The sequence below is a fragment of the Synchiropus splendidus genome, chromosome 4 (assembly GCF_027744825.2).
Source record: "Synchiropus splendidus isolate RoL2022-P1 chromosome 4, RoL_Sspl_1.0, whole genome shotgun sequence".
Lineage (NCBI taxonomy): Eukaryota > Metazoa > Chordata > Actinopteri > Syngnathiformes > Callionymidae > Synchiropus > Synchiropus splendidus.
Window position 1 is genome coordinate 846,531 of NC_071337.1, and position 25,878 is coordinate 872,408.

Below are 25,878 nucleotides of genomic sequence, written 5' to 3' on the forward strand. Positions count from 1 at the left end.
TCAGTCACCGCTCACCACTGCACATGGATCAGCTGTTGCAAGTGCGACTGGAGGGCCCAGTCAGAGGCAAGATGGCCGCCGGCAGAGGAGCGGTGTGAACACAGCGGGGGAATAGCGTCCTTCTCCAGCTGCTCTAGCAGACCCTAGTGTGGGAAAATAAGCTGGCACCGTTGGATTTGCTGAGACACTGGCGTCTCTGTGTTTGTGGACCAAACTTGATTTTTATTACAAGACACCAAATGATATCAAGTTTGATATCAACATCGAGTTGTGGTTGTCTTTCCCCTCCCTTGTCACGTCTTTTAAATATGTTTGCATGTACTGGCTTGTCATATAGCAACTCACAGTTCATTCTGTGAGTTGCTCTTTTCCATCACTGGTTCCCTTCCTTCTCCGTCAGTCTTCCTCCTCCACCACCGTCTCCAGACTTCTCCCTCAGAGACACTCGCCTCTACTCCTGTCTGTCGTATACAGAACTGATTTAACAGTTCTGTATACGACCAGGTGCTGGGTTGTGTTTTAACTGGGGAACTGTGGACGCCACTGGTTTTAATGAAACTCCAGCTTGATGGAGACACGACCTTGAGTCAGAGATGAGTCTTTTGCTGGCTGGAGTTGTCTGTTCCTGTGAGGCTGATGCTGACCGGGGAGTCACAGCGGACCAAAAAGACGAACACGTGGCTGCAGCAAACAAGAGTTGAAGCCAAAAGCACCGGAACATTTCAGCACAACAAGGTGCTTCTTCATGTCCGACAGAGCATCGGAGGTTAATGAAAGACTCTTCGTCCGCGGGAGGTTGAACATTAACTGCCGTCTCCCGACTGGGACCTCTTTGTCTGGTGGTCAATAACCTGAAGGAGATAATGCCTGACCACGGGCCCCGGACACGGTCCACCTGAGCCCCATGGCTGCGGAGACACCAGCTGATTTACATGTGGACGCTTCCTCTGTGAGGCGAGTGAAAGTGGCGCTGCCTCACTTCAGCTGACACGTCAAGCCTCTATTCATTCATTTACATAACCAACGTACTCCAAAACACTGTTGTCACGAATGTCGCCTGCAGCGGCGGCATGAATTATTCACTCCGTCACAGACGGACGGGCTGAACCTGATTGGCTCCCCGAGTGAGCGCGATGCCCAGCGCTCGGTGTTGGAGCGGTGCGGTCCTAATGTTGCCTTCTGCTCAAGCAAAGCAGCTGAAGCTTCTCGTCGTTGAGGAAGTCGGAGCAAATGTTCCGTGTTGTTTATCATTTGTTTAGTTGTGCACCAGGGAGTTGCACTTGATCCTGAGGGAGTTGTGATGGTGCTGGAGTCTGTCCCAGCTACCCGGGGTGGAGGGACCCTCTCAGCAGGTTCCTGTTGCTTCACGCACGCACCTACACCTGCAGTCATCACATCGTTTTTGGAGAGTGGGAGGAAAGCAGAGTGCCTGAAAGAAACCCACAGAAGTCGAGGAGTTTGGGAGAAGACAGGAGAGTGGAGAGGACCGAGTTCACTCCTCATGCTGAGCCTTCAGCTGCCGCTGCACGACCCACTGCTCCACCGTGCTGCTCACTGACTGCCCCGCCCTTTTAAGGGTTGGTCGGAAGGTTGACGTAGAAGTGGTTTTGCTCCACAGTTTGGTTAAGATTAACCAACGTCTTAAAGGTCTCACGACTCATTCGGGTGACTCTTGGTGCCTCCTGTGTTGGTAGCGCTCTGGAACGCTGCTGCCCCCTGCTGTCAGATTGAGTCTTGTTGCAATATTTGCTTCTTAATAAAACTAGAAAGGCGAGAAAGGTACAGAAGCAGCGCACACCTCTGCTGCATCTTTAGCACACAGTAGAATGAATGTCCATGATGATAAGGAAATCGACGGCACTTTGGGCTCCAAGGTCACGGTCCCCTTGGGGTCCTCCAACACCTGCAGGGGGATCATGCTACACGCTTGTGGAATATTGTGTTGTCTTCATGAGCGTTCCTGCCTGTCTGAAGCGGAGCAGGTCACCTTCTGCTTCTCTGACCCCTGGTGTCCTGGTGTGGTGTCTTCCTCTCCAGAGATGCTGGAGTCCAGTAACCTGCTGACCTTCAACGGCCTGGCCAACAGCTCCAGCTACGACACCTTCCTGCTGGACGAGGAGCGAGGGCGGCTGCTGGTCGGAGCCGAGGACCACATCTTCTCCTTCGACCTGGTCAACATCAACAGAGACCACAAGCAGGTAAGGCGTGCGCTCCGCCGGCTCCGGGCCGGGACCCACTTCTATGGGAGGAAGGAGGGTCACATGTTGTCTGCAGGCCTGATGGAAAAAGTGCCCTTGGCCTGAGAGGCTGTTTTCCCCGCGTCTGTCTCTGCTTCTGCGCATCGTTATTAAACAACGGCCAAAAAGCTGCTATTAGGCAAATGTAGCGTAATTGTTCCCAAATGGAAAACACAGATGCTGCAGAGACGGAGTTGATCCCGGGACAGGGATCAGGTCATGAGCACTGGGAGACGCTGGACTTGCTGTCCACGTGCCTCCCAGATGGTTTGGCACCAGGGACCGTGAAAGTCGCCTCGCTCTGGAGCCAGCTCAGTCACATGGTGGACACTGGAGGACCTGGTTGAAGACCTGAGGAGGAACCAGGACACGTGGCAAAGGATGAGGAACTGGACTTGGAGCACTGGCTTTCTCTGCCAGAGGAGTCGACCGGCGCCACCCTGAGGCAGGGCCTGTAGACTGCTGGAGCAACCGGCCGGTGACGCTGGCGTCGCAGAGGAGGATGCTGCCGAGGCTGCAGGTCATCTGAGCCAGACTCGTCTCCCCGCTGGGCCCCACAGCACCGTCCCTGTTCTTCAGCGCGAAACCCCTTTGCATGGATTAGATTAGATTAGATTGCTCTTCCTACAGTGGGTTGCTATGGCAGCATGCTAACATTTCAGACACGCTTCATCGACGCCTCCTCGTCGCTACACAATGACCTAACACACGTCTGACATTATGATTCCGATGATTTCGTCCGGACTTTTCCTTCAGCATGCTGTGACGTCAGGATTACAAGGCCGCAGCCCAAACCGTTGGAAATGATTTGGTCCATATCCAGCCTCTGGTTCTCCAGGACCATGTCCAGCTAAGTTCTCCAACTGAAGAATAAACTCGAATGCGCTGATGATGTGTTTAGACTTTCACACTGAAGACCTGCTCCTGTGGATCCTCTCCCTCCTGAGACCTTCATATGAAGACACTACATTGTAGCTTTTCAGCATCATGATACTTGATATTTTTCCTTTTTACTTTGACTCATTACTGAGCCACATTTTGTGACACGACCAGCACCATTCCACAGCGATATAGCTACACGGATGTGAAAACAAGATGGCAGTAATGTCAGCGGTGACCAGACAAAATCGACCGGAGCCGAGAGACTCTATGGTTCAGGAAGAAACCAGTCTGCGTCTGGACAAGCCTCTAGTTTCGCTGGGCTTCAACATTTCACACTTTACGTACATTGCTGATATTTGACGGTGCTGTTTCCCCCACAGATGGCGTGGCCCGCCACTCCTTCCAAGCGGGACGAGTGCAAGTGGGCAGGAAAGGACCTCGGGGTAAGTCTTGCCTCATGACATCACCATCCCGCTGCTCTTCAAATGGCAGCGCGTCTTGATCTTTCATTAACTGCCAGTCGTAAACATGAAAACAAGAGCGGGCTGATGTCACCGTCTGGTGCCGAGGTCGGGGCTCGGATTCCACTGGGATCGGCCCCTCAATGAAAGGGATCAAACGTGTATCGTGACTGCACCTCAGCAGTAACCATGACTCAGCACTGAACTCGCATGAAAGGCGTCCTGCCCGTGCACCTCAGAAAACACCGTGTTATCAACGCTGATATTCATGGACGGGACGAGGAGAACCCATAACCACAACAATACTTCAGTCGATGATTCCACTGGGTTCCACGAGTCCGTCTCCATGTTTTCCAGACTAGTTTACAAGTGGTCGTCATGCGTTTTGAAGCCTTTCTACGGCGCAGACAGCACCGCTGCACCCGCGGCTCAGAGACCGCTGTGACTCATGGACGAACATCTGTTTTCCTTCTTACGTTTAGTGGGCGGGGCTTGTATTCCTGGGACCATATCGGCATGAAAACATGTTTCCTTTCAGAGCGCCTTCCCCGCCTCTTTCAATAAAGGAGTCAGTCGACCTAGTTTCACTCCCAGCCACTGAGACAGCTGTAGTACGCATGCCCGGCCTGTAGGTGGCCTTGTACTGTTGTTGCAAGAACTCATAGAGGGAAGGGTCTGAGAGATTGTTGACAGATCCTCTGAGTGACTGGAGACTCGCACTCTAGTCTCACTGGGTTGCGCTCCGATGCCCTTGGCAGATGTAGGTTTTCACCCCATCTGTTGGAAAAGTCCTGTGTCTCTTCCCAACCCGCCGCTCTCTTCCAGTGCGTCGTCGTGTCTTGTGTCTCTGTAAACACGTCCACGCCAATGTTAGCTTTGTCCGAGCCGCTGCGCCGCTCACTCTCACTCCGCGTGTTTTTGCGGATGATCCGGCTGCTGCTGCTGAACCGACACAGACTCAGCCAAACACGTCGTGTTTATTTTCCAGCTTCAGCGAATCGGAATTTGCCAAAACATTTACACTTGAAAATGAGGCGCTGAGAGCAGGGCCGGGTTCCGTGCAGAGCGGCGCTGACTGGACCGGACAGCAACAGGCCGGGCCAAACCACACGCTACAGCTGCGGGGCGACAGCTGCCCCCCGCCCCGAACGCCGGTCGCCTCGGCCCCGACTCTCTCCCACAGTCCCTTCGAGATGTGTGGATTCAGTCACCTGTGGGGACCAGTGCGCCCCCAAATGTTCCCTCCAAAATCATCTGTCTTGATTTCGGATCCTTTCAAACCCACAACCAAATGTTCTGCTTGAATCTGTGAATGAAAGTCCCCAAATCCAGCGGATGGACTTCCAACCCATCATTTGAGTTTGTCAACAGAAATGACTTGAGAAGAAGCGAGGAGTCACTAGGGAGAAGCCTGTGAAGATACGTGGAGGTGTCTGTGAGGGCCTGAGGTGTGTGTGAGGCCAGACTCTGCTGGTGTGTGTGTGTGTGTGTGTGCGCAGCCAACGTGCTCCCGCTGCTTTGAACCTGTTCATTTCACTTCAAAATGAAAACAGTGGGTGAGTGTAGCGTTCTCATTTAGAACCTTTGGAATAGGAGCCTGGGAATCGAACCCCCGACACCTGAGTCAGAGCTCATCCAGAGTGACCTGTGAGACCACGGCGATGCATGATCAAGCAGAAGGGCGACATCACTTTAGAAGGTCCAGATGAGAGTGGCTTCAGACGGACCGAACTCAGACTGTCGGGGGGGTCAGATGTGGCCCGCGGGCCGACAGTTGCACTGGAACGGATGATTTGGGCTGAAATTAAGGGACCAGCCTGGATCAGTGGTTCAGTTCTGCGCTGCAGATTCCACAGTCTCACGGCGTCGCCTCAGCACTCGAGGCGACTCGGACACGAGAGTGACGTGTCGGGATGTGATCCGATGGTTGCACGACTTGTCGCCGAGGTCACGGATGGAGGTCAGCGAGTGACCTGAGAAGTGAGCTGAAGGAAGCAGCCGAGTCCGAATGACTTGGTTCAGGGCTCCTCTTGTGTGGCACGGCTGCTTCAGAACCAAACCAGTCGGACCCCCATCCTCCCGCTCATCCTCCTCGTCTGACCTGAAGCCCTGGAGGCCCCATGAGAAAGTTGGGCTCGCGTCACTCCCCCTGGCTAATCCCCGCGTCGGTGCCCGCCGGCTCATGTGGCCGGACCACACGCACCGGAGCCGGCCCACCACGTCCGAGTGGCCGTGCGCCTCGCAGGTTGCTCACGTTTCACGCCCGGAACACACAGAACCTTCAGGAGGTTTGGGGCTGCAGCTGTTCACGCGTGAAATGAATCTGTCGGCACGCAGTCTTTGTAGCCGTCGCCTTTGGCTTTCATGTTTTCAAAGCATGTTGCTGCGTGACGCGGCTGCCATGATGTCACTGGGCTCCACCCTCACTTCTGAAACCTGCCCTCAGACCCCCCACTTTTCATCAGAGATGAATCGATATTTTATTTTATTTTATTTTATTTCTGCCAAAGTTGATACAGAATTTTGAAAGTCATATTCACATAAATGACTACTATTTACTGTAGTAGTAGTAGTGGTGGTAGTAGTCGTAGTTGTAGTAGTAAAAGTTCATTTTTTCCACTATATTTTTGACAAACTTTTAAATATCAATATTCACATTTTGTCTCTATAATTGGGCACCAACAGTATTTTTTTAACGGTGTACTCGGTGTAGTGGCGTGTGACCACAAAAGAGGTGCTTAAAGAAAGAAACATAATAAATGATTTATAATTTATGATTCAGTACTTCACATGTAATTTAGATGTTGAGTTGATATGTTTTTTAATGTTTAGTATAGTTTGGTTTTGTATTATAGTTTTGTCGAATTTTAAACATAATTTTGAAAACCATATAAATTACTCGTATTTATCAGTAGTAGTAGTGGTGGTAGCATGAAGACAAAGTTCATTTGTTTCAGTTATATATGACACAGGCAAGTCATGGAAAAATCTATAATAACAGTAACAGCTTCCTACATTTAATCAGACTTTTCCTTTTATTCAGAATTTTGTCACATACATTTTTAAATTGTGTGACACAAGTGAACAATAATTCCAACACACTTGTGAGACAAAATACAAATGTACATTGAATCATGATTGAAATTTGACATTGAGCCTAAAATATATTTAAACCTGATGTCTTATTGGATTCAGGAGGTGTTTTCGTCCCACACACAGCTGTACGCCGCATGGTGAACTTCTTTGTGTCCCTGCATCCCATAAGAGAAAAAGAAGTGTGCGCACAGGACACACACTGTGATAACACTAGTGAGTTGTAGAAACGGCAGAATATAAACAACAGTGCAAAGTCCAATTATGTGTCGGGAAACTGAGAGCTCATTGCTTTCTAATACCCAAAAGACGGTGTGATATGAGGATGGTTTGGGGCTTTATTTCCCAGTGGACTCGGTGGAGGAGCCGTGGCCCTCTGATGCCGGCGACATCACCGCGGCAGGTGTCAACCAGTGCTGGGCCGCTGAGTGGTGTGTGTGGGTGTGTGTGTGTGTGTGTGTGGTGTGTGTGTGGTGTGTGTGCGGTGTGTGTGGTGTGTGTCTGTCTGTGTGTGTATGTGTGTGTGTGTATGCGGTGTGTATGTGGTGTGTGTGTGTCTGTCTGTCTGTGTGTGTGTGTGGTGTGTGTGAGTGTGTGTGTGTGTGTGTGTGTGTGTGTGTGTGTGTGTGTGTGTGCGGTGTGTGTGGTGTGTGTCTGTCTGTGTGTGTATGTGTGTGTGTGTATGCGGTGTGTATGTGGTGTGTGTGTGTCTGTCTGTCTGTGTGTGTGTGCGGTGTGTGTGGTGTGTGTCTGTCTGTGTGTGTATGTGTGTGTGTGTATGCGGTGTGTATGTGGTGTGTGTGTGTCTGTCTGTCTGTGTGTGTGTGTGGTGTGTGTGAGTGTGTGTGTGTGTGGTGTGTGTGAGTGTGTGTGTGTGTGGTGTGTATGCGGTGTGTGTGTGTGTGAGTGTGTGTGTGTGTCCGTGTGTGTGTGTGTGTGGTGTGTGTGTGTGTGTGAGTGTGTGTGTGTGTGTGTGTGTGGTGTGTGTGTGTGTGAGTGTGTGTGTGTGAGTGTGAGTGTGTGTGTGTGGTGTGTGTGTGTCTGTGTGTGTGTGTGTGTGTGTGTGTGTGAGTGTGTGTGTGTGGTGTGTGTGTGTGTGTGTGTGTGAGTGTGTGTGTGGTGTGTGTGAGTGTGTGTGTGTGGGTGTGTGTGTGTGTGTGTGTGTGAGTGTGTGTGTGGTGTGTGTGAGTGTGTGTGTGTGGGTGTGTGTGTGTGTGTGTGTGTGTGTGTGTGTGGTGTGTGTGTGTGTGTGTGTGTGTGTGAGTGTGAGTGTGTGTGTGAGTGTGTGTGTGTGTGTGAGTGTGTGTGTGAGTGTGTGTGTGTGTGTGTGTGTGTCTGTGTGGTGATGATGCGACCCTCCAGATCTGCAGCTGTCGTTGGTGAGCTGGATGTTTGTTGTCACTGGTGAGAGCCCAGTTCATCTGCGGCGCACATGTGGCCCCGGGGCCTCTGATAACCGGAGCCTCTAATAAACAGCCTGGCAGCAGCGGCGGAGCGCTGCGGGTCCATGGAGCTCAGAGCTGAGCGCAGGCTGCAGGTGAGATGGTGTGGGTTGGTTTCCAGCGATATTTGTTGGAAGCTGTGAAGTGGATCAGGACGCCGCGTCTCACAAGGCTTTGATTTGGACAAGAATATGAATGGAATCATCCATAAATGAATCAATGGAAACACTTTCCCAGACTGTTTTGCTGAAGCACTAATGGATGAAGAAAATACCAAAGTGTCATTTACAGGAGGCATTTGTTTCCTATAATATTCACGACACTATAGACACGTGATCATACGTGTTGTTGTTATCACTGCATTGGATGGCCTTTGTTAGTGCCACAGTGGGGACATTCAACATGATTATTATTGTTATTGTTATCATGGAAAGCAGTTAGTTCGACTTCTGGCGTTAAGTTTTTCTTTTTTTTCTTCTTTGACCAAGTTAAACATGCATATATCTGAAATGCCACGTCGCCCTCTGAGCTTGCTTGACCTCAAAAACCTTTGTCTGAAGTGTCTTCCGATCATAAGACGATACATTTGACTGGCGACTGAAAGGCAAGTTTCCACGCACCAACATTATAGCTGGAGGTCAGTTCAGAGTCCAGCGTCCTGGGCCTGAAGGTGGAGGCTCCATGTCGCCCACCAGGGTGGCGCCGTGTTGGAAGATGCTCGTGTGCAGAAACCTTCTCTGGAAGTCTACGCTGCCTCCAGCTGACGCCGGCTCTGCTTCTGTTTCAGAAGGAGTGCTCCAACTTCATCCGCGTCCTGCAGCCGTACAACCAGACGCACCTGTACATCTGCGGCACCGGAGCCTTCCACCCCATCTGTGCTTACCTGGAGATGGGCAAGAGGGCAGAGGTGACTCCCTCCAAAACACGCCTCAGCTCCGGTCTTTCTCTGTCGCTCCCTCACTGCAGCACAGAGTCGCTTTCAGTCTTGTGACTCCAGTATTGAGTTGATTATTTACCTCTGATACAGGTTTTTCTCTATAAAAATGCAAATCTAATAATTATTATTATTGTATACTAAAAACATAAAGAACATCAATGTAGATGAAATTCAAAGAAAAATATAATAAAACAAAAAATGTGGGGAAAATGGGAGGTCAAACTTTTTTTTGTACTTAAATTTTCGGGGGATAAAAACATAAATAATGGTGGTTCTGTCTTCTCTGGTTGAACTGGTGTCTCGACCTGCAGAGAATAAAGTGCATTTCTTTGATTCCTGAAGCCAGAAAAGTCTTAATAATAAGACTAAGATAACATTGAGGTGTATAAAATCCTGGTGTGAACCCATCAATCAAATGCTCAGTCGTACAAGTCAGGTGAATTTCACTTCTAATTTTGGACGAACCGTGGCGGCCATCTTCTCTGTCTGTCAGCGCTGGAAGCTCTCTGAGCTCTGATTGGTGGGTTGGACCTGGGGCGGAGTCGAGTGAGGAGGAGAGCGACCTTTAACCCTGCAGGACTGTCAATGTTGTGCTGTGGCCGTCTCAGCGCAAATCATTCAGTTATTACACGTTATTACTGATCCATGTGGAATAGTGATGAGAAAGTAACCAGTGGCCTGGTTAGAGAAAGAACAACACATATTTGGGTTTTCAATAATGATCATAGTGTTAAGAACCACGCATTAAAGCTTGTGAATATATAACTTGATATTTTAAAATATACACTGGCGAGTGCGGCCGGTCTGTGTCTGTGTGTGTGTGTGTGTGTAACCCGATCCTTGTTGCAGGACAACATTTTCCGGCTGGGCTCCCACTATGAGAACGGCCGCGGCAAGAGTCCCTACGACCCCAAGATGCTGTCGTCCTCCCTGCTGATCGGTGAGCGATCCCCCGCTCTCTGAGTGCGTGTGTGTGTGTGTGCGGGTCCTGACCCTGGCGCCCTCTGACAGACGGGGAGCTCTACTCCGGCACGTCGGCCGACTTCATGGGCAGAGACTTTGCTATCTTCCGAACGCTGGGAGACCATCATCCCATCAGGACGGAGCAGCACGATTCCAGGTGGCTCAACGGTGAGAGGCCGCGAGCGCATGACCGTGGCAAGGACCGCACGCACCTGTCTGCACCCTGACAGACACACACACACACACACATCACACACACACTCACACAGACACACACACACCACACACACACACACACACAGACACACACACACACACACACCACACACACACACAGACACACACAGACACACACACACCACACACACACTCACACAGACACACACACACCACACACACACTCACACAGACACACACACACACCACACACACACTCACACAGACACACACACACACACACACTCACACACACACTCACACACTCACACACACACACACACAGACACACACACTCACACGCTCACACACACACACACACAGACACACACACTCACACACACACACACACACACACACACACAGACACACACACATATACACACACACACACACACACCCTCACACACTCACACAGACACACACACACACACACACTCACACACACACTCACACACTCACACACACACACACACAGACACACACACTCACACACACACACACACACACACACACACAGACACACACACACACACAGACACACACACATATACACACACACACACACACACCCTCACACACTCACAGACACACGTGCGCACATCAACCATTCCAACACGTCCGTCTGGACAAAAATATCCATTTCTCGCCTCTGGTGTTTTGTTTTTCTTATATATGAATATTCACATTTTGTTAATATACATACAGTATTTTTTAATGGTGTACACACTTGACATGTGACCACAAGAGAGATACTTGTCAGTCAATAAACAAACATAATAAGTCAGTGATAATGTATTATTCATTATTTAATGTATAATTTATATGTTGCTTTATCAGGAAAATATACTGATATTGACACTTAGTGATTCATGTCTGGAGGCAAACTAACACACACACACACACAGTCCTTGTGAGGACCTCTCCTGGCCGTCGCCCTTCCCCCAGCCTCTCGCCCTGAACGCGTGGCTCACCTGAACCAGGACCCAGTTGGAACCGTATTCAATATATTTGAAATCTGAACCCTTAAACTGAGGTTTAAACCTTGTGGGGACCACGACCAGGCGCAGGTCCTCACAGCACTAAATCAAAGCTATTCCGCCGGCCGACTGGGAGTGGAGGACCGTGAGCCTGCGGCCGCGGTGAGGGGCCCACCGGCTCCGTGTGTGGGGTCAGCGGAGGTCAGTCCCAAACGCCGCGCCACTGGTGGGCTCTCAGCTGCGCTCCACGCCCCTCCCCGCCTCCTCCCCCCGCGGGCTAGTCTCCACCCGTCTTTCACCTTCCCCCGGCTTCTTTACGAGCCGGACTTTACGACTGTCAGATCCAGGTCCAGCGTGGAGGATTAGGGCGGAGCCATCCCTCATCAGCGACTGTAACCAGATACAACAAGCCTTTCAGGGCCGTTTTTAGGCCGCGTGAGAAGCGACGGCGGCTTGTGGGTCCGTGTCTTAGTGTCTTCGCTGTGAGCTTCTCTGTCAGAAGGCAGGCGTCCAACGCGAGGCCTGCGGCCCGAACCTGGCCGGCAGCTGAGTAACACGCGGCCCACGCCCTGGTTGAACATGGCCCCACGTGCACTGCAACAGTCACGGCTGTGTCATCCAGCTGCTCTGCCTGACTCTGCACGGCTTCAGCGCTTCACACTCCAGTTCAGTCTTAGACTTTCAGAAGTGAAGCTTCATACCGTTCATTATTGTCCCCAATGAAATGTGATTTTTATTCTATTTTTTCTGAGATGAAATTCTTTTGTAGCATTTTTTAATTAAAATACAATTAGTCAAATATAAAACATTAAAATATTTAATTTTGTATTTCATATGTTCATTTTATTCATACTGTTCATAGATTTATTGACCAGTTGCTTCATTGACCTAATTATCTTTCAATCTTTTCATTCTTCTTTACCAACAAACTTCATTTCATTTAATTACATTTTTTGATAGTATTGCTTGATATATATTTTTTGATATGTTAGTATTGTTTTTTTAAACAGACTTACACTGCAGTTTTTTTTACAGAATTTATTCCTCATTTATTGGTGTTTGGTTGAGTGTTACTTTTGTTAGATTGTGACTAATGAAAGAATAGCTATGTGTTGGTTCTGTTTTCAGTAAACTATTTTTTCTGTTCTTCTAACGTTCCCTGGTGAATGACTGGCCTCTTTATGGACCACAGTAGTCTCTGAGCCTCTGTGTCAGAACTGGTGACAGGAAAATGTTAAAAGTCCAGTTGTGTCCTTTAATGTGGAACCAAGTGTGAGCTCACCGCGGCGCTGGCACACGCACGCCGCGAGCGCGTGGTACCGTGATTCATTCCGGAGGTCTCGCGCCCGCACCCGGCTTATAAATCCACTTTCCACTTTGGCCACTCGGGCAGTTTTCGCAGCTACTCTGCAGCGTCGGAGGTGTAACTCGGCACCACGTGTTTCACCCTGCAGCCTGTAGTCGGCGTGTCGCGTTACACGTGACAAACCGCGGCCCGTTTCCCTCCTGACTTTCTGTCGCGCCGCTGTGATCACCTTTTCAAGAGGAGATAAATGCACTCGCGGGTTTCCAGGCCCGATCAGAGCCATATGTTGGTGCGAGGATGTGGTCTTGAAGCCGGGTTATGTGGGATTTGGACTTGGAGCGCTGAGTCGGAGGAAAGTCAGATACTGTGACGCTGGGGTGTTAAGTGAATGTCTGTCCTCACTGAGCCGTGACCGGAGGAGATCACGGAGGATTGGGCCGGGAGCTGTGGAATAGGGGTGGAGGGATGTGAGGACCTCTTCCTGTTTGGAGTGGACCCCACTGAATCCCGACTGGGACTTCATCCATTCCAGCTGATCTGGCGGATATTTCAGCGTAGAACCTCGCAGCTTGGGACAGTCAAGTCTGTTCCTTCACAGTCAGTTCGTGCCAAGCTTTGGGGAAACCATGGCAACCCCTGGCTCCGGTGGAGGGCCAGGTGGAGAGGACTGACTGACCGACTTTTATTCCAAAGTAAACAGGTGATTTCCAGTCATGACATGAACGTCGCCACAGATGAACTCCTTCCTGGTGATGCCATTCAACCTTGGCTCTGGACTTGCAGTTAAACAAGTCAATCGTTCAGCATGTTCAGTGTGTGTCGAGTCCAACCCCTGCCTCGATCCTTCTCTGCTTGTTCGCCCTGTTGCTTCTTCTGATAGGTTGAAGTGGACGACGTGAACCAATAATCCGACGTAATACTTCAAACTGTTGCCGTGGTGCGACTCGATCTCGGTGGAAGTGGCGGAGACCATACGAAGACAAGTCGAGAGGACGACCTAAACCTAAACAAATGTTCCTTTTGGTTATGTGTCCGATACAGCAGGAGTCTCCCGCTGACCACCGACGTAACCACTGCATCCTCTTCCTTGTAGACCCCAGGTTTGTTGGCGTGCACTTGATTCCAGAGAGTGACAATCCAGAGGACGACAAAATCTTCCTGTTTTTCAAAGAGAACGCGATGGATGGAGAGCACACTGGGAAGGCCACCATCGCCCGGATAGGACAACTGTGTAAGGTAACATGTCACCACTGTAACGTAAGATCGTTTTGAAAATGGTGTGTGATTGAGTGCATGCTCAATACCTTTAGCATGTACGCTAATGGTTCCCACAAGCTCGGGCAAGCTTTGAAAAACTATCATCTGCCATCACCTTTGGAGTGCGTTTACGTGCCAGTGGCGTCGTCGCCGCCAACATCTGAGAGCAGGGTTGTCACTGGGAGCGGCAGCAGGAGAGTTTGATCAATGCAACTTTCCTCGCCGCGTGTCTGGCTCCTCCCAAGAGAGCGGCTGAAAAGGGAGAGGAAAATCTGGGCCCCTCTGCTGAGCCTTCTACAGACCTGACCTGGAACAAACAGGAGGACGGAGCCGTCCAAGTCTCTCCCTTTCCATGAAAACATTTCAATCTATATCATGACAATCTGTCCAAGATGTCCGCTGCTTCTCGCCAAAAACGCAGACGCACCTTTTTATTTGGCTTCGCTGAAGATACTGTTTCAACAGGCTGAAACGCTGAGGCACATTAAACAATTTGGGGTTTGTTGAGCAGCAACTGAAACAGACTTTGATGTTATGAAACGTTTGTAACAGACTGGTTCAGTCACAGCATTTAGAAAGTCCGATTTCCCGTCTGTGACTTGTGGTTAGCAGTGCTGCAGGTAAAACAGCTCTGGGGTGAACCGGGGTCCTGTCTGTGTGGGTTGCCTCCTGGCGCTCCAGTTTCCTCCCACAGCCCACAAACATGCCGAGGGAGGGAGACGGTGTCTGTAGCTGTGCGTGAACGGTCGTGCGGCTCATTGCCTTCCCTCCCTCTCTGCGACACAACATTCACCTTCAAACTTCACCTGAACAAGAACCCTCCCTCTCAGTTTGATTGATCCCTGCCTGTTCCCCAGAATGACATGGGAGGCCACCGGAGCCTGGTCAACAAGTGGACCACCTTCCTCAAGGCTCGGCTGATGTGTTCGGTCCCCGGGGTCAACGGCATCGACACACACTTCGACGAGCTTCGTGAGTCTGCCTTTTCTTTCGGGTGTTTGGGTCGGTGTAACCCGCTCTCTCTCTCTCTGACTTCAGAGGACGTGTTCCTCATGAGCTCCAAGGATCCCAAGAACCCTGTGGTCTACGCCGTGTTCACCACCTCCAGGTAAACATCCTCGGGCTGTGTCTTTTATTCCAGCCCCTTATCGGTGCTTTCCCAAGCATGTCAAATGTCACGCGCCGCAAAGCACAATCCCAGACAGCGCTCTCCCCACCATAATCCACTTCCAGGTGTCGGCCGCGGCTCGACCCTGGCATAACTCCAGCGCGCGCTTCGCCTCGCAGATGAGCGATTGCTTTTAGCCCATTTCCCCGATACCTGTCCCCCTCTTCTGTAAAGCATGCTGGGAAATGAGATTAGTGAGAGGAAGCAGAAACATGATCCTCACTCAGTCGGAAAGAAGGTTTTTCTTCGGACTGTGATGTGTCAGATGAGGCAATGCTGGAGCCAAATCCTGCACTGTTTGCTTAGGTGGACGTCGCTCTTGCTATTGGTGGAACCTGGTTCCTCCCCAACTGGGACAGACACCAGAGAAACGCTGAGTGTAACTGCCCTGGTGGCTGAAGTGGCTTCACTGGGTACTTACACCTGAAGACAGAACATTTCTGCTGTTGACCGTTGACACACCGTGCGCATCATGATTCTGTCCCTCCACCGATGGAGAACCTTGTCCTCCGAGCCAGAAGTCCTGTCTGAAGAAGAACAAACATCACAGCAACTTTTAAATGCAACGTGGAAGTGGGTGGGATGGTGGTGGTCGGTTTTCAATGCAAAAATCCCAACCAAAAAAACATAATAAGTCATCGGTGGGAAAACGTAAGTCATCGGTGGGAAAACATAAAAGCTCCATTTTCGGGACACCTGAAGGAACCGAAGATATAAGCTTAAGATGGATGGATGGAGGGATGAGGGAGGGAGGGAGAGATGGGTGGATGAGGGATGGATGGCTGGATGGATGGATGGATGAGGTGGGAGGGATGGATGAGAGATGGATGGATGGATGGATGGAGGGATGGATGAGAGATGGATGGATGAGGGATGGATGGATGAGAGATGGATGGATGAGGGATGGATGGATGGATGGATGAGGTGGGAGGGATGGATGGATGGATGGATGATGGAGGGATGGATGAGAGATGGATGGATGAGGGATGGATGGATGAGGTGGGAGGGATGGATGGATGGATGATGGAGGGATGGATGATGGAGGGATGGATGAGGGATGGAGGGAGGGATGATGGAGGGATGATGGAGGGAGGGATGGATGGATGAGGGAGGGATGAGAGATGGATGGAAGGATGGATGGATGGAGGGATGGATGGATGATGATGGAGGGATGGATGGAGGGATGAGGGAGGGAGGGATGGACGGATGGATGGATGAGGGAGGGATGGATGGATGGATGGATGGATGGATGAGGGAGGGATGGATGGGTGGATGGATGCCTATCAGATAGACACTTTGATGGGAAACATTATATACTGTATCAGATCAATCTTTATTTTTCAAAGACTGGACTTTGAACGGGGAAATGAAGTGGTTCCCTCTGGTTCTCTGTGCACCTGGGTGTTTTCCACGCAGCGACACAGCAACGGCGGCTAATAATCAGAGCTGAAGTGGCACAGATGGCTGCACTTTCTGTGACGATGATGAATTTGCATTGTGGAGCGAGGGGCGAGGAAAGGAGGGAGGGGGGGAGGGAGGGGGCGCTGTTGTGTCCAGTGGCACAGTGTGTGAAGAGGAGGAGGACAAACACTTCATCATCACTCACTGCTAACAATAAGACACGGCGGGCCCAGCTAACCGGCCCTGACAGCCGTCCCGCGCGGCCCGTCCCGACTCGTGTCATGTGACGTCGCCCACGCACTTCCAGACTCAGTCAGGAAATGAGAGCGGTTCAATCGGTGCTCCTCAGAGATGAGCGGAGACGGGAGTCACAGCTCTCACCGCTGCCGTGCAACAGGACGCCAAGAGGCCGCCGCCGAGGGCTCGGGCTGTGCGGCGAGCCGCTCCGAGGCCACGCCCCGAGACTTAATTGGCCTTCTGTCTGATGAACATTTTCAAATGTTAATCCATTCATCTTGGCGCCCGCCTCCTGAATGTGACGGGTACAAAGGCTCCTCCATCTGGGGGAGCCGATCCAGTCGGAAGCGCTCCAAATGTTGCTCGGCATCTGCGCGTGCGGCGCTTCTGCGGTCAGGTATGGAAAGGGCGAGCTGGCTGTGTTCACGCTTGCACATGAATAATGGAGGAGCTCCTGTAAAATATATGTTTGGGGATCGTCCTCCCCGCCGCTCCCTCCATTTTGATGAGCTGTCTCCTGGATGACCCGGGAAAAGCCACATCATTCCCCCTCCTGCTTCTTGACAAGACGGATCGGCCGTGCCTGCTTCGGACCTCGTCTGGCCAGAGAAATTCAAATCCACCCATCTGGCTCCGAACACGGGAGGGGATTTTGCCCGGCTCTCCTGTTTGTCTGGGGAGGTGCCCAGATTCCTGTCTGTTCTCGGGAGGCTGGAAGGCATCCCAGCCAAGTTCCAGTCTGTCAGCCCTTCACTTAGGTAACGACAACAGCGCGCCCCTCGGCCTTTGTGCGCCGAAGGCTCATTTAGTCGTCAGTCTTTGGAATTCAAGCGGCCCGTAATCTCCGTCGAGTGGCCAATTATTCATGAATGCCTCTTGTTTGTTGTCTCACGTCTGCCTCCCCTCCACAGCAACATCTTCAAAGGCTCGGCCGTGTGCATGTACAACATGGCAGACATCAGGCGGGTCTTCCTCGGCCCCTACGCCCACAGAGACGGACCCAACTACCAGTGGGTGCCTTTCCAAGGCAGGGTGCCGTACCCCCGCCCCGGAACCGTGAGTGCCCTCTAGGCTCCCTTCACTCGTGAGCAGAACCTTTAGCAAGAAGACCGAGGCCCCAAACTGACAGCTCTGAAAATGAGAAACGCAACTCTGGCACAGCTCTTACACCTTCTGTCCGTGCGTCTTCAGTGTCCCAGCAAGACCTTCGGCGGCTTCGACTCCACCAAGGACCTCCCCGATGATGTCATCACCTTCGCCAGAGGGCACCCGGCCATGTACAACCCGGTGCACCCGATAGGCGGTCGGCCGATCATGGTGCGGACCGACGTGGACTACCAGTTCTCCCAGCTGGTGGTGGACCGAGTGGAGGCGGAGGACGGGCAGTACGACGTCATGTTCATCGGCACAGGTGAATTTGAGGACCCCACGTGGTTGTCAGTGAGCACCAACGGACCGTCGTCCCAGAATGCACTGCAGCAACTCTAAGTGTGCGTGTGCCTCGCCTCCTAGACCTGGGCACGGTGCTGAAGGTGGTGACCATCCCCCGGGAGAGCTGGCACGACCTGGAGGAGGTGGTTCTGGAGGAGATGACCGTCTTCCGGGTAAGAAACCACGGTTCTTCTGGGCCTGTCTTGCAGCAGAATCTTCTCCAGAGCACAAATGTGGCTTCAGTGAAACCAGTATGGACACAGTAAATATCAAGTCTAATAAAACCCACCATGAAATATGTTCTACTTATCTATTTTCAAATTCTCCAGAATCGGCAGTGTCCCATTGTTCAATAGTCACTGTGCCCTGCTGGGGGCGCTGTGCACCGATTTCCCGCCACTTGGCTCACGGAACCCTCACTGCTGCGCTGCCTTTTATCTAGTTGTGCTCTCGGCCCAAACAGTGATGTGAAAAATAATCTAGTCGCCGGCGATAGTTTAGCGACGTCTGGTTCAGTTAGTGGTGACCTAGTGTCCTGCGTCTTGCCCGGGCAGGATGACACCCGTCGCCTGTCCCAGAAGAAGCCCAGGACCATGTCTGTTCTTTTGTGTTCGCTTGTATCTGTCAGGGAAATGAACTTTGACCTGAGTCTGAGTTCACGGCGAGAATGCCTCAAATGCCTCCATCAAACTTGTTGACACTGCTTTGGCACATGACAATATATCAAGAGTGTCAACAGTTGCAGTGCATTATGGGACGTTGGGTGGTGTGAGTGTGTTCTGTTGGAATTAGAAAAATCCAGACACGGACCCCAGCACATCATCCCCGGGCAGCTTGTGGCCCACGGGCCTCGGGTTTGACAAGACAATCCATGCTACTCTTTATTTTATCAGCAATTCTCATCTGAAAACTGGTCCAAAATTCCGAAACAAAAGGCGACAGAAGAGGCTGCAGGGTTCGGCACAGAGGAGACGCCACACCCACGGCTGCAAAAGGAAACCAGGCCTTCACAATAAAAGCTGGATTCTGTCACGCATGATGATGGTGAAGACCGTAGTAACTGTGTTACGCTCGTCCCTTTACTCGTCCGTCCAAAGTTTTTTGGTCCAGAAAGCTGTTGTCAGAGTCGTGAGAGCCCAGGGGAGCCTCATTTCTGTCCTGATCAACACCTCCCAAAACAGAACCTTGAGCCGCCAGAGTGAGAGTCGATAAAAATCCTCCTCTGGGCCCAGAGCAGGGAGGGACTCCAGCGCCTGCGTCCCATGAGCTCCACCTGGCAGCGGGACGGGTCAGAGGTGGCAGAGAGAGTGGCTGACTAACCGAGGTGTCTTCTGTGCAGGAGGCCACGCCCATCACTGCCATGGAGCTGTCCACCAAGCAGGTAAGAAGGGAGCGACCCGGCCAGCAGGGGCCAGTCAGGGCTCGACTGGAGCGCCGCTAACGTCTGTGTGCGTCTGGCTCCGCAGCAACAGCTGTACCTGGGCTCGGCCCTGGGCGTCTCGCAGATGTCCCTGCACCGCTGCGAGGTGTACGGCAAGGCCTGCGCCGAGTGCTGCCTGGCCCGGGACCCCTACTGCGCCTGGGACGGCAGCGAGTGCTCGCGATACTTCCCCACCGCCAAGAGGTGAGCCTCGCTCCAGACACGCCAAAGTCAGGCTCAGGGGCCTTTTGGGGCCCCCGATCAAGGGCCATGCTGTTGGTGAATGTAGAGTATAAAACCGCTCTCAGTCGACTGAGTCGCGAGGGCAGAGTTGGACCAGCAGAGTTCAAAGGTCACCCCAAGCTTGGACGGAAGGTCTGGCTCGGGTCTGAGGTCCGGCACAGTGGTGACACCTGGTGAAGCTTCATGAAGCTCTGCATCATTCTCAGAGCTCCGCAGGTGGCGCTCTGACCTAGAGAGTGATGTCAGGATGAAAGATTCATCGACTATTGAGTGCCATCTTGTGGACAAATGACCACACCGCTTCATGAGCCACACAATCGTGACTGAAGCGTCAGTCTAAAAACACCTTTCTTTTTCTGTCCAAGCTGTAAATGACAGCAATGTTTTATGATGTTGGAACATTGTGATCAGTCAGTCAGAGGGAAAGTGGAAGGAGACCGTGGAGTGATCCGATGAAGATGTTCATGTGGCATGGAAAAGCTTGGCTTCAGGAGGCGTCATCTTGGTGCTGCACCGTCCCAGTGCTCTCTGTCTGACTGACCCTCCACATGAGAGCCAGCTGACCGTGAAGCGCCTCACTCTCCAGGAGGTCCACACCACCGCCGCCGGCCTCCTCTGACCTCAGGGGTGAGCAGCCGACCCCTGAGTCAGAGCTGCTGGAGCGGAAGTCACGTGTGCGTCGCCGCGCCACAAACTGATTTACCGGGTGTTTTTAGTGACAACTGCAGGACTAATAAACGTTTTTACTCGCCTCAACGTTGGTTGGCATGAGGGAGAACTGCCACACGCGCGCACACTCTTGCGTTGTCAAACACTGCCCCCTCGTGGCAGAGCGTGGACATGACAGAGGCCTGTTTCTCTGTGTGCAGGCGGACCCGGCGGCAGGACATCAGAAACGGAGACCCTCTCTCCCAGTGCTCGGACCTCCAGCACCATGGTGCGCCGTGGTTTAGTCAGCTCCAGAACGCTGTTTCCTTCTGGCCCCGCGGCCCCTCACCTCTGTCTCCATCTGTGCGGCAGACGACGGCGAGGGTCTGGCTGGAGCCGTGGAGGACCGCAGCGTGTTCGGCGTGGAGAACAGCAGCATGTTCCTGGAGTGCAGCCCAAAGTCCCAGAGGGCCCGGATCTACTGGCAGCTGCAGAGGGCCAGCGACGATCGCAAGCTGGAGGTGCGACACGTACAGACGTGCTCATAGTGAGGAGCAGCAGAGCCGTGTTGAAAACAGGCTCCCTCCGTCACCAAGAGCGGAGTGATGCGTCTCAGCTCAGACCCAGAGGTTGCCGGCTCGATTCCAGCTCCTGAAGTGGGTGAAAGACACCAGGGGGTCTGAGTGAAGCAGGAAGTCCAGTCACCCCCGGGACTCATGCTCCTGGTGGGTTCACAGCGAGGACAGTTTCTCGTCTGTCGAGAAACTGTCCAGAAGAAAGGAGTCATGATTCTGACCCTGTTCAAATGACCTCTGACCTCCCTCAATACCGGCCACATGTGAGCTTCCCTTCAAATGGCCTTTAAAAATGTGGTCACTGTTCATATATGAATTTAAATTTTAAATGTCATTTTAATTTCCCCAAACAATATATAATTCAGCAATGGCAATATCAGCAGAGCTGTGAAAGCTGTTCTTGCTTTTCCAGCAGGTGAAAAGACATGGTTTTTCTGAGCGAATGTGAAGCTGTACATCACGACAGCTGGATTCAAATGTGAAGGTGCAGAGAACCTGTCAGCCACTCCCCTGTCACCCGGTCCGGATCACTTATTGTTCACAGAACAGATGCAACAGAAATGTGGAAGTCCATCTCTGCACCAGTTCCTGAAGAACCTCCGAAACCCAAACTGCCAAGTCAGCTTTTTCTTTCCGTCGTTTGCAGATCAAGTTTGACGAGCGGGTCCTCCGCACCGACCAGGGCCTCCTGATCCGCAGCCTGGCCCAGGGCGACTCGGCCGTCTACCACTGCCACGCAGTGGAACACGGCTTCATCCAGCCCCTGCTGCGTCTGCACCTGCAGGTGATTCCCAGCCAGAGGCTGGGAGACATCCTGCCCGGGATCCCGGGCCTGGCGACGGGCCCCTCGGCCAAGCACCGCGTGTGGTACCGGGACTTCCTGTCTCTGCTGGATCACCCGGACCTCAACAGCGTGGAGGAGTTCTGCGACCGGGTCTGGAAGAAGGACCGAAAACAGAAGCGCGGGAAGACGGCGAGCGCCAAAGCGGGCACGTCTGCGGTCCGTCCCAAATCCATGGGGCCCAACGCCCAGAAGCAGCAGGCGAGCCCGCCGGAGAACCAGCCGTGGCTCCCGGCCGAGGCACCGGCGAAAGAGGGAGCGGCAAAGAGCCAGAAAGGTCCATCGAACCCGGAGGCGACGGCAGCGAAGAGCAGCCAGAAGACGGCGAACGCTCAGAAGGGCCTGGCCGGATCTCAGGCCCCTGGAGGGGCCCGGGCCGGCGGTCCGCACTCGGCCAAGTGGCGGCGGATGCAGGAGAACAAAAAGGGGCGCAACAGAAGAACCCACGAGCTCCAGAGACCCCCGCGCAGCGTCTGAGGCGGCGCGCACGCACACACACACACACACACACACACACACTGCAGAGGAGAGCGGCGCGGGGCCAGCAGACAGACAGACTCTTCACCCTCCTGTACATAAGCTACCTGAAGGACCGTCGCGGGGCCCCTGCATGTGGGACGGACTCTTGCTGTGAAGAGAATGACAGAGCCCAGAAGGCGGCGCTGCATGTCGCTGTCCGTCAGTGTCTGATGAAGAAGCTTATTTTGCCGAACTCTGGCGTGGGCTCCGCCCCCCCGCCCCGGCCCGCCCCGCCGTGGCCATGGCGCGGCCTAACTTATTCCCCTGTACAGAGGCGCCCGCACAAGCACACCACCTCCTCACCCTTATTTATTGTTTCGTGAAAGGCTTGCATTTATTTTTCTACGGCGGCTCGTGGCTCACCACCGGAGACAGAGTTGGAGCAACCCTGGACTTTTGTAACAACCACAAGCACAATCCAGTCTCTGTTTTGTAAATGTCCTCCCTGCCGTCGCACACCTCGTCTCTCACGTGTAAGCAAAGTGTCGCTGTGAACCTCTGTGCCAGGCCTGGACCTGTACTGCATGTGAATGCTGCCTCCAGTAAGTGCATCTTTTTTATCGTCAAGTGTTTGGTGTGAGGAGGGCTCCTCCCTCCGGCCTCAGAGAGCCATAGTTACTGCGGCTGTAACCCTCCTCTCTGGCATGCACCCCGTTGTCTCAATAAACATCTCCAATACCGCACGCCTTTTCATTCAGGCCCAGTTGGTGTCGCACGCACGCACGCACGCCCGGCCATGAGCCACGGTCAGAAGACTTCCGTCACAGCGCCACCTGCGCAACAGTGTTTCAGTGACCTCTCATCTCACTTTCTGATGATTCTTTTCTTTTTATCTCAGAGTGCCTGCATTCATTGAATCAATAGGTGTCAATAATAAATCCCCAAATGTGGAGACCATGCCCCAGAAGGTTTGTCTCTCTTGCTGCTGCTATAAACCCACAGGAATCATCCGCCTCGCCCTGTGGACACAGCTCATAGAGTCCAGCATCAGAAGCTTTGAACTTCAACAACAAAAGAAGAACGACTTCCTGTTCAACTGCAGAATTCTTCAGATGCGACAAGGGTGACACCTACAGGATCAGACACCTAACTGCATGGTTCAATCTAGATTCCTGACACCCCGTGGAAGACCTCGGTACTGCACGCGCACCGCTGCTGACACCACAGTCGACAGCTGTTTCCATGGCAACCGAGTTTCCCCGAGTTCATGAATGGAGCCGTTCCACAGACCCGTGCGCAGCTCACTCTCACTCCCTCACTCTGACACTCACTCACTCACTCTCACACCCACTCACTCCCTCACTCACTCTCACTCTCACACTCACCCACTCACTCTCATACTCACTCACTCACACTCACTCACTCACTCACTCACTCACTCACTCACTCACTCACTCACTCACTCTCTCTGACACTCACTCACTCACTCACTCACTCACTCACTCACTCACTCACTCACTCACTCACTCACTCACTCTGACACTCACTCACTCACTCTCTCTGACACTCACTCACTCACTCACTCACTCACTCACTCACTCACTCACTCACTCACTCACTCACTCTCTCTGACACTCACTCACTCACTCACTCACTCACTCACTCACTCACTCACTCACTCACTCAGTCTCACACTCACTCACTCCCTCACTCCCTCCCTCCCTCACTCACTCACTCACTCTCACACCCACTCACTCATTCACTCTCACACTCACTCTCACACTCACTCACTCCCTCCCTCCCTCACTCACTCACTCACTCACTCACTCACTCACTCACTCACTCACTCACTCACTCACTCACTCACTCACTCACTCTCATACTCACTCTCTCACACTCACTCACTCACTCACTCTCACACTCACTCTCTCACTCACTCACTCACTCACTCACTCACTCACTCACTCACTCACTCACTCACTCACTCACTCACTCACTCACTCACTCTGACACTCACTCACCCACTCACTGTCATACTCACTCTCTCACACTCACTCACTCACTCACTCTCACACTCACTCACTCACTCACCCACTCACTCTCATACTCACTCTCTCACACTCACTCTCTCACTCACTCTCTCACTCACTCACCCACTCACTCACTCACTCACTCACTCACTCACTCACTCACTCACTCACTCACTCACTCACTCACTCAGTCTCACACTCACTCACTCCCTCACTCCCTCCCTCCCTCACTCACTCACTCACTCTCACACCCACTCACTCATTCACTCTCACACTCACTCTCACACTCACTCACTCCCTCACTCACTCACTCACTCACTCACTCACTCACTCACTCACTCTCACACTCACTCTCTCACTCACTCACTCACTCACTCACTCACTCACTCACTCACTCACTCACTCACTTTCTCTCACACTCACTCACTCACTCACTCTCACACTCACTCCCTCACCCTCTCACTCACTCACTCCCTCACTCTCTCTTACACTCACTCACTCACTCACTCACTCACTCACTCACTCACTCCCTCACCCTCTCACTCACTCACTCACTCACTCTCTCTCACACCCACTCACTCACTCACTCACTCACTCACTCTGACACTCAATCTCTCACTCTCACACACACTCACTCACTCTCACCCACTCACTCACTCACTCACTCACTCTCACACCCACCCACTCACTCACTCACTCACTCCCTCACTCACTCACTCACTCACTCACTCACTCACTCACTCACTCACTCACTCACTCACTCCCTCCCTCACTCACTCACTCACTCACTCACTCACTCACACACTCACTCACTCACTCACTCACTCACTCGAGGCTCAGTAAGATGTTGCAGCTGTGATGCAGTGAGGACCGAGAGGAGCTTTAAGAGGTTCAGCTGTTGCAGTACCTGATGGATGAAACGTCTAAGACCCTCCCCAGTCATGACTTGGTGCCCCGGACTCCGCAGTGACAGGAAGGTTTTCCTTCTTCACCCATCTCACGCTCCAGTGGTGTTGTCACAGCTGAAACCATGGCAACCAAGGTGGATCAGTGACCCCCCCCCACCCCCCCGGGGTCTCAACCTGCTGCAGGGATCAGTGGGAACTTGATTCATGCGTCATGACTCACGTCTCTCAATGACTGGGGTCTGACGTCGGCGTGACCTTCTCATGACGCAGGGATCTTCACCCTGCAGGTCTGATCCCAGAGGCTTCTTCTCCCACCGTGAACCAAACAGATGTTCTTCACGGAGGAATCCAGGCCACGATGGGGGTCGCAGCTGGAAACCAGGCCGGTGTCTGAGGTCCGCTTCCTGGAGTGGAAGTAACGGAGAGGTGTGAGCTTCTGCGGAGGAACCTGCAGCCAGAGCATTTATTTTTAGACCTGCTGTGACCTGACGCTCCTTCTGACTCGCGGCAGTGAAGGAGGAGGATGAAGAGCTGAGTTCCTGACTCCTCATCTTCCTGAGAGCCGGCCATAAACAGAGAAGCCGGTCACCTGGGTTTCTCTGGAGCTGCGTCCTTGATGGTGAGCGGATGAGAGCGGAGGAAGATTTCAGGCTTCAGGTGAGGATTTTAGAAGTCGCTCTTCTTCTTCAGGCGTTTCACCATCGACTCCTCCATCTCTTCATGTGCCTCTTCATCATGACCCT

At 52.4% G+C, this 25,878-nt stretch overlaps 1 protein-coding gene across 3 annotated transcripts in view; it reads left to right on the forward strand.

Annotated features, from left to right (window-relative positions):
• The window catches only part of sema3aa (sema domain, immunoglobulin domain (Ig), short basic domain, secreted, (semaphorin) 3Aa), a 41,635-nt gene extending 18,703 nt beyond the window's left edge, over positions 1–22,932 (forward strand). The window contains exons 2-17 of one of the 3 annotated variants that reach the window (XM_053861951.1): positions 2,038–2,198; positions 3,500–3,562; positions 8,903–9,022; positions 9,902–9,992; positions 10,064–10,183; positions 13,611–13,753; positions 14,632–14,746; positions 14,813–14,882; positions 17,492–17,636; positions 17,772–17,991; positions 18,093–18,184; positions 19,351–19,392; positions 19,478–19,635; positions 20,544–20,611; positions 20,695–20,843; positions 21,544–22,932. In XM_053861951.1, coding sequence (XP_053717926.1) covers positions 2,038–2,198; positions 3,500–3,562; positions 8,903–9,022; positions 9,902–9,992; positions 10,064–10,183; positions 13,611–13,753; positions 14,632–14,746; positions 14,813–14,882; positions 17,492–17,636; positions 17,772–17,991; positions 18,093–18,184; positions 19,351–19,392; positions 19,478–19,635; positions 20,544–20,611; positions 20,695–20,843; positions 21,544–22,215 — 2,429 coding nt within the window. In that variant the 3' untranslated portion in view covers positions 22,216–22,932. Of the gene's footprint in view, positions 1–2,037; positions 2,199–3,499; positions 3,563–8,902; positions 9,023–9,901; positions 9,993–10,063; positions 10,184–13,610; positions 13,754–14,631; positions 14,883–17,491; positions 17,637–17,771; positions 17,992–18,092; positions 18,185–19,350; positions 19,393–19,477; positions 19,636–20,543; positions 20,612–20,694; positions 20,844–21,543 lie in introns of all 3 variants that reach the window. The other 2 variants (XM_053861953.1, XM_053861950.1) reach the window with 2 other exon arrangements.
• The last annotated feature ends 2,946 nt before the right edge of the window (positions 22,933–25,878 follow it).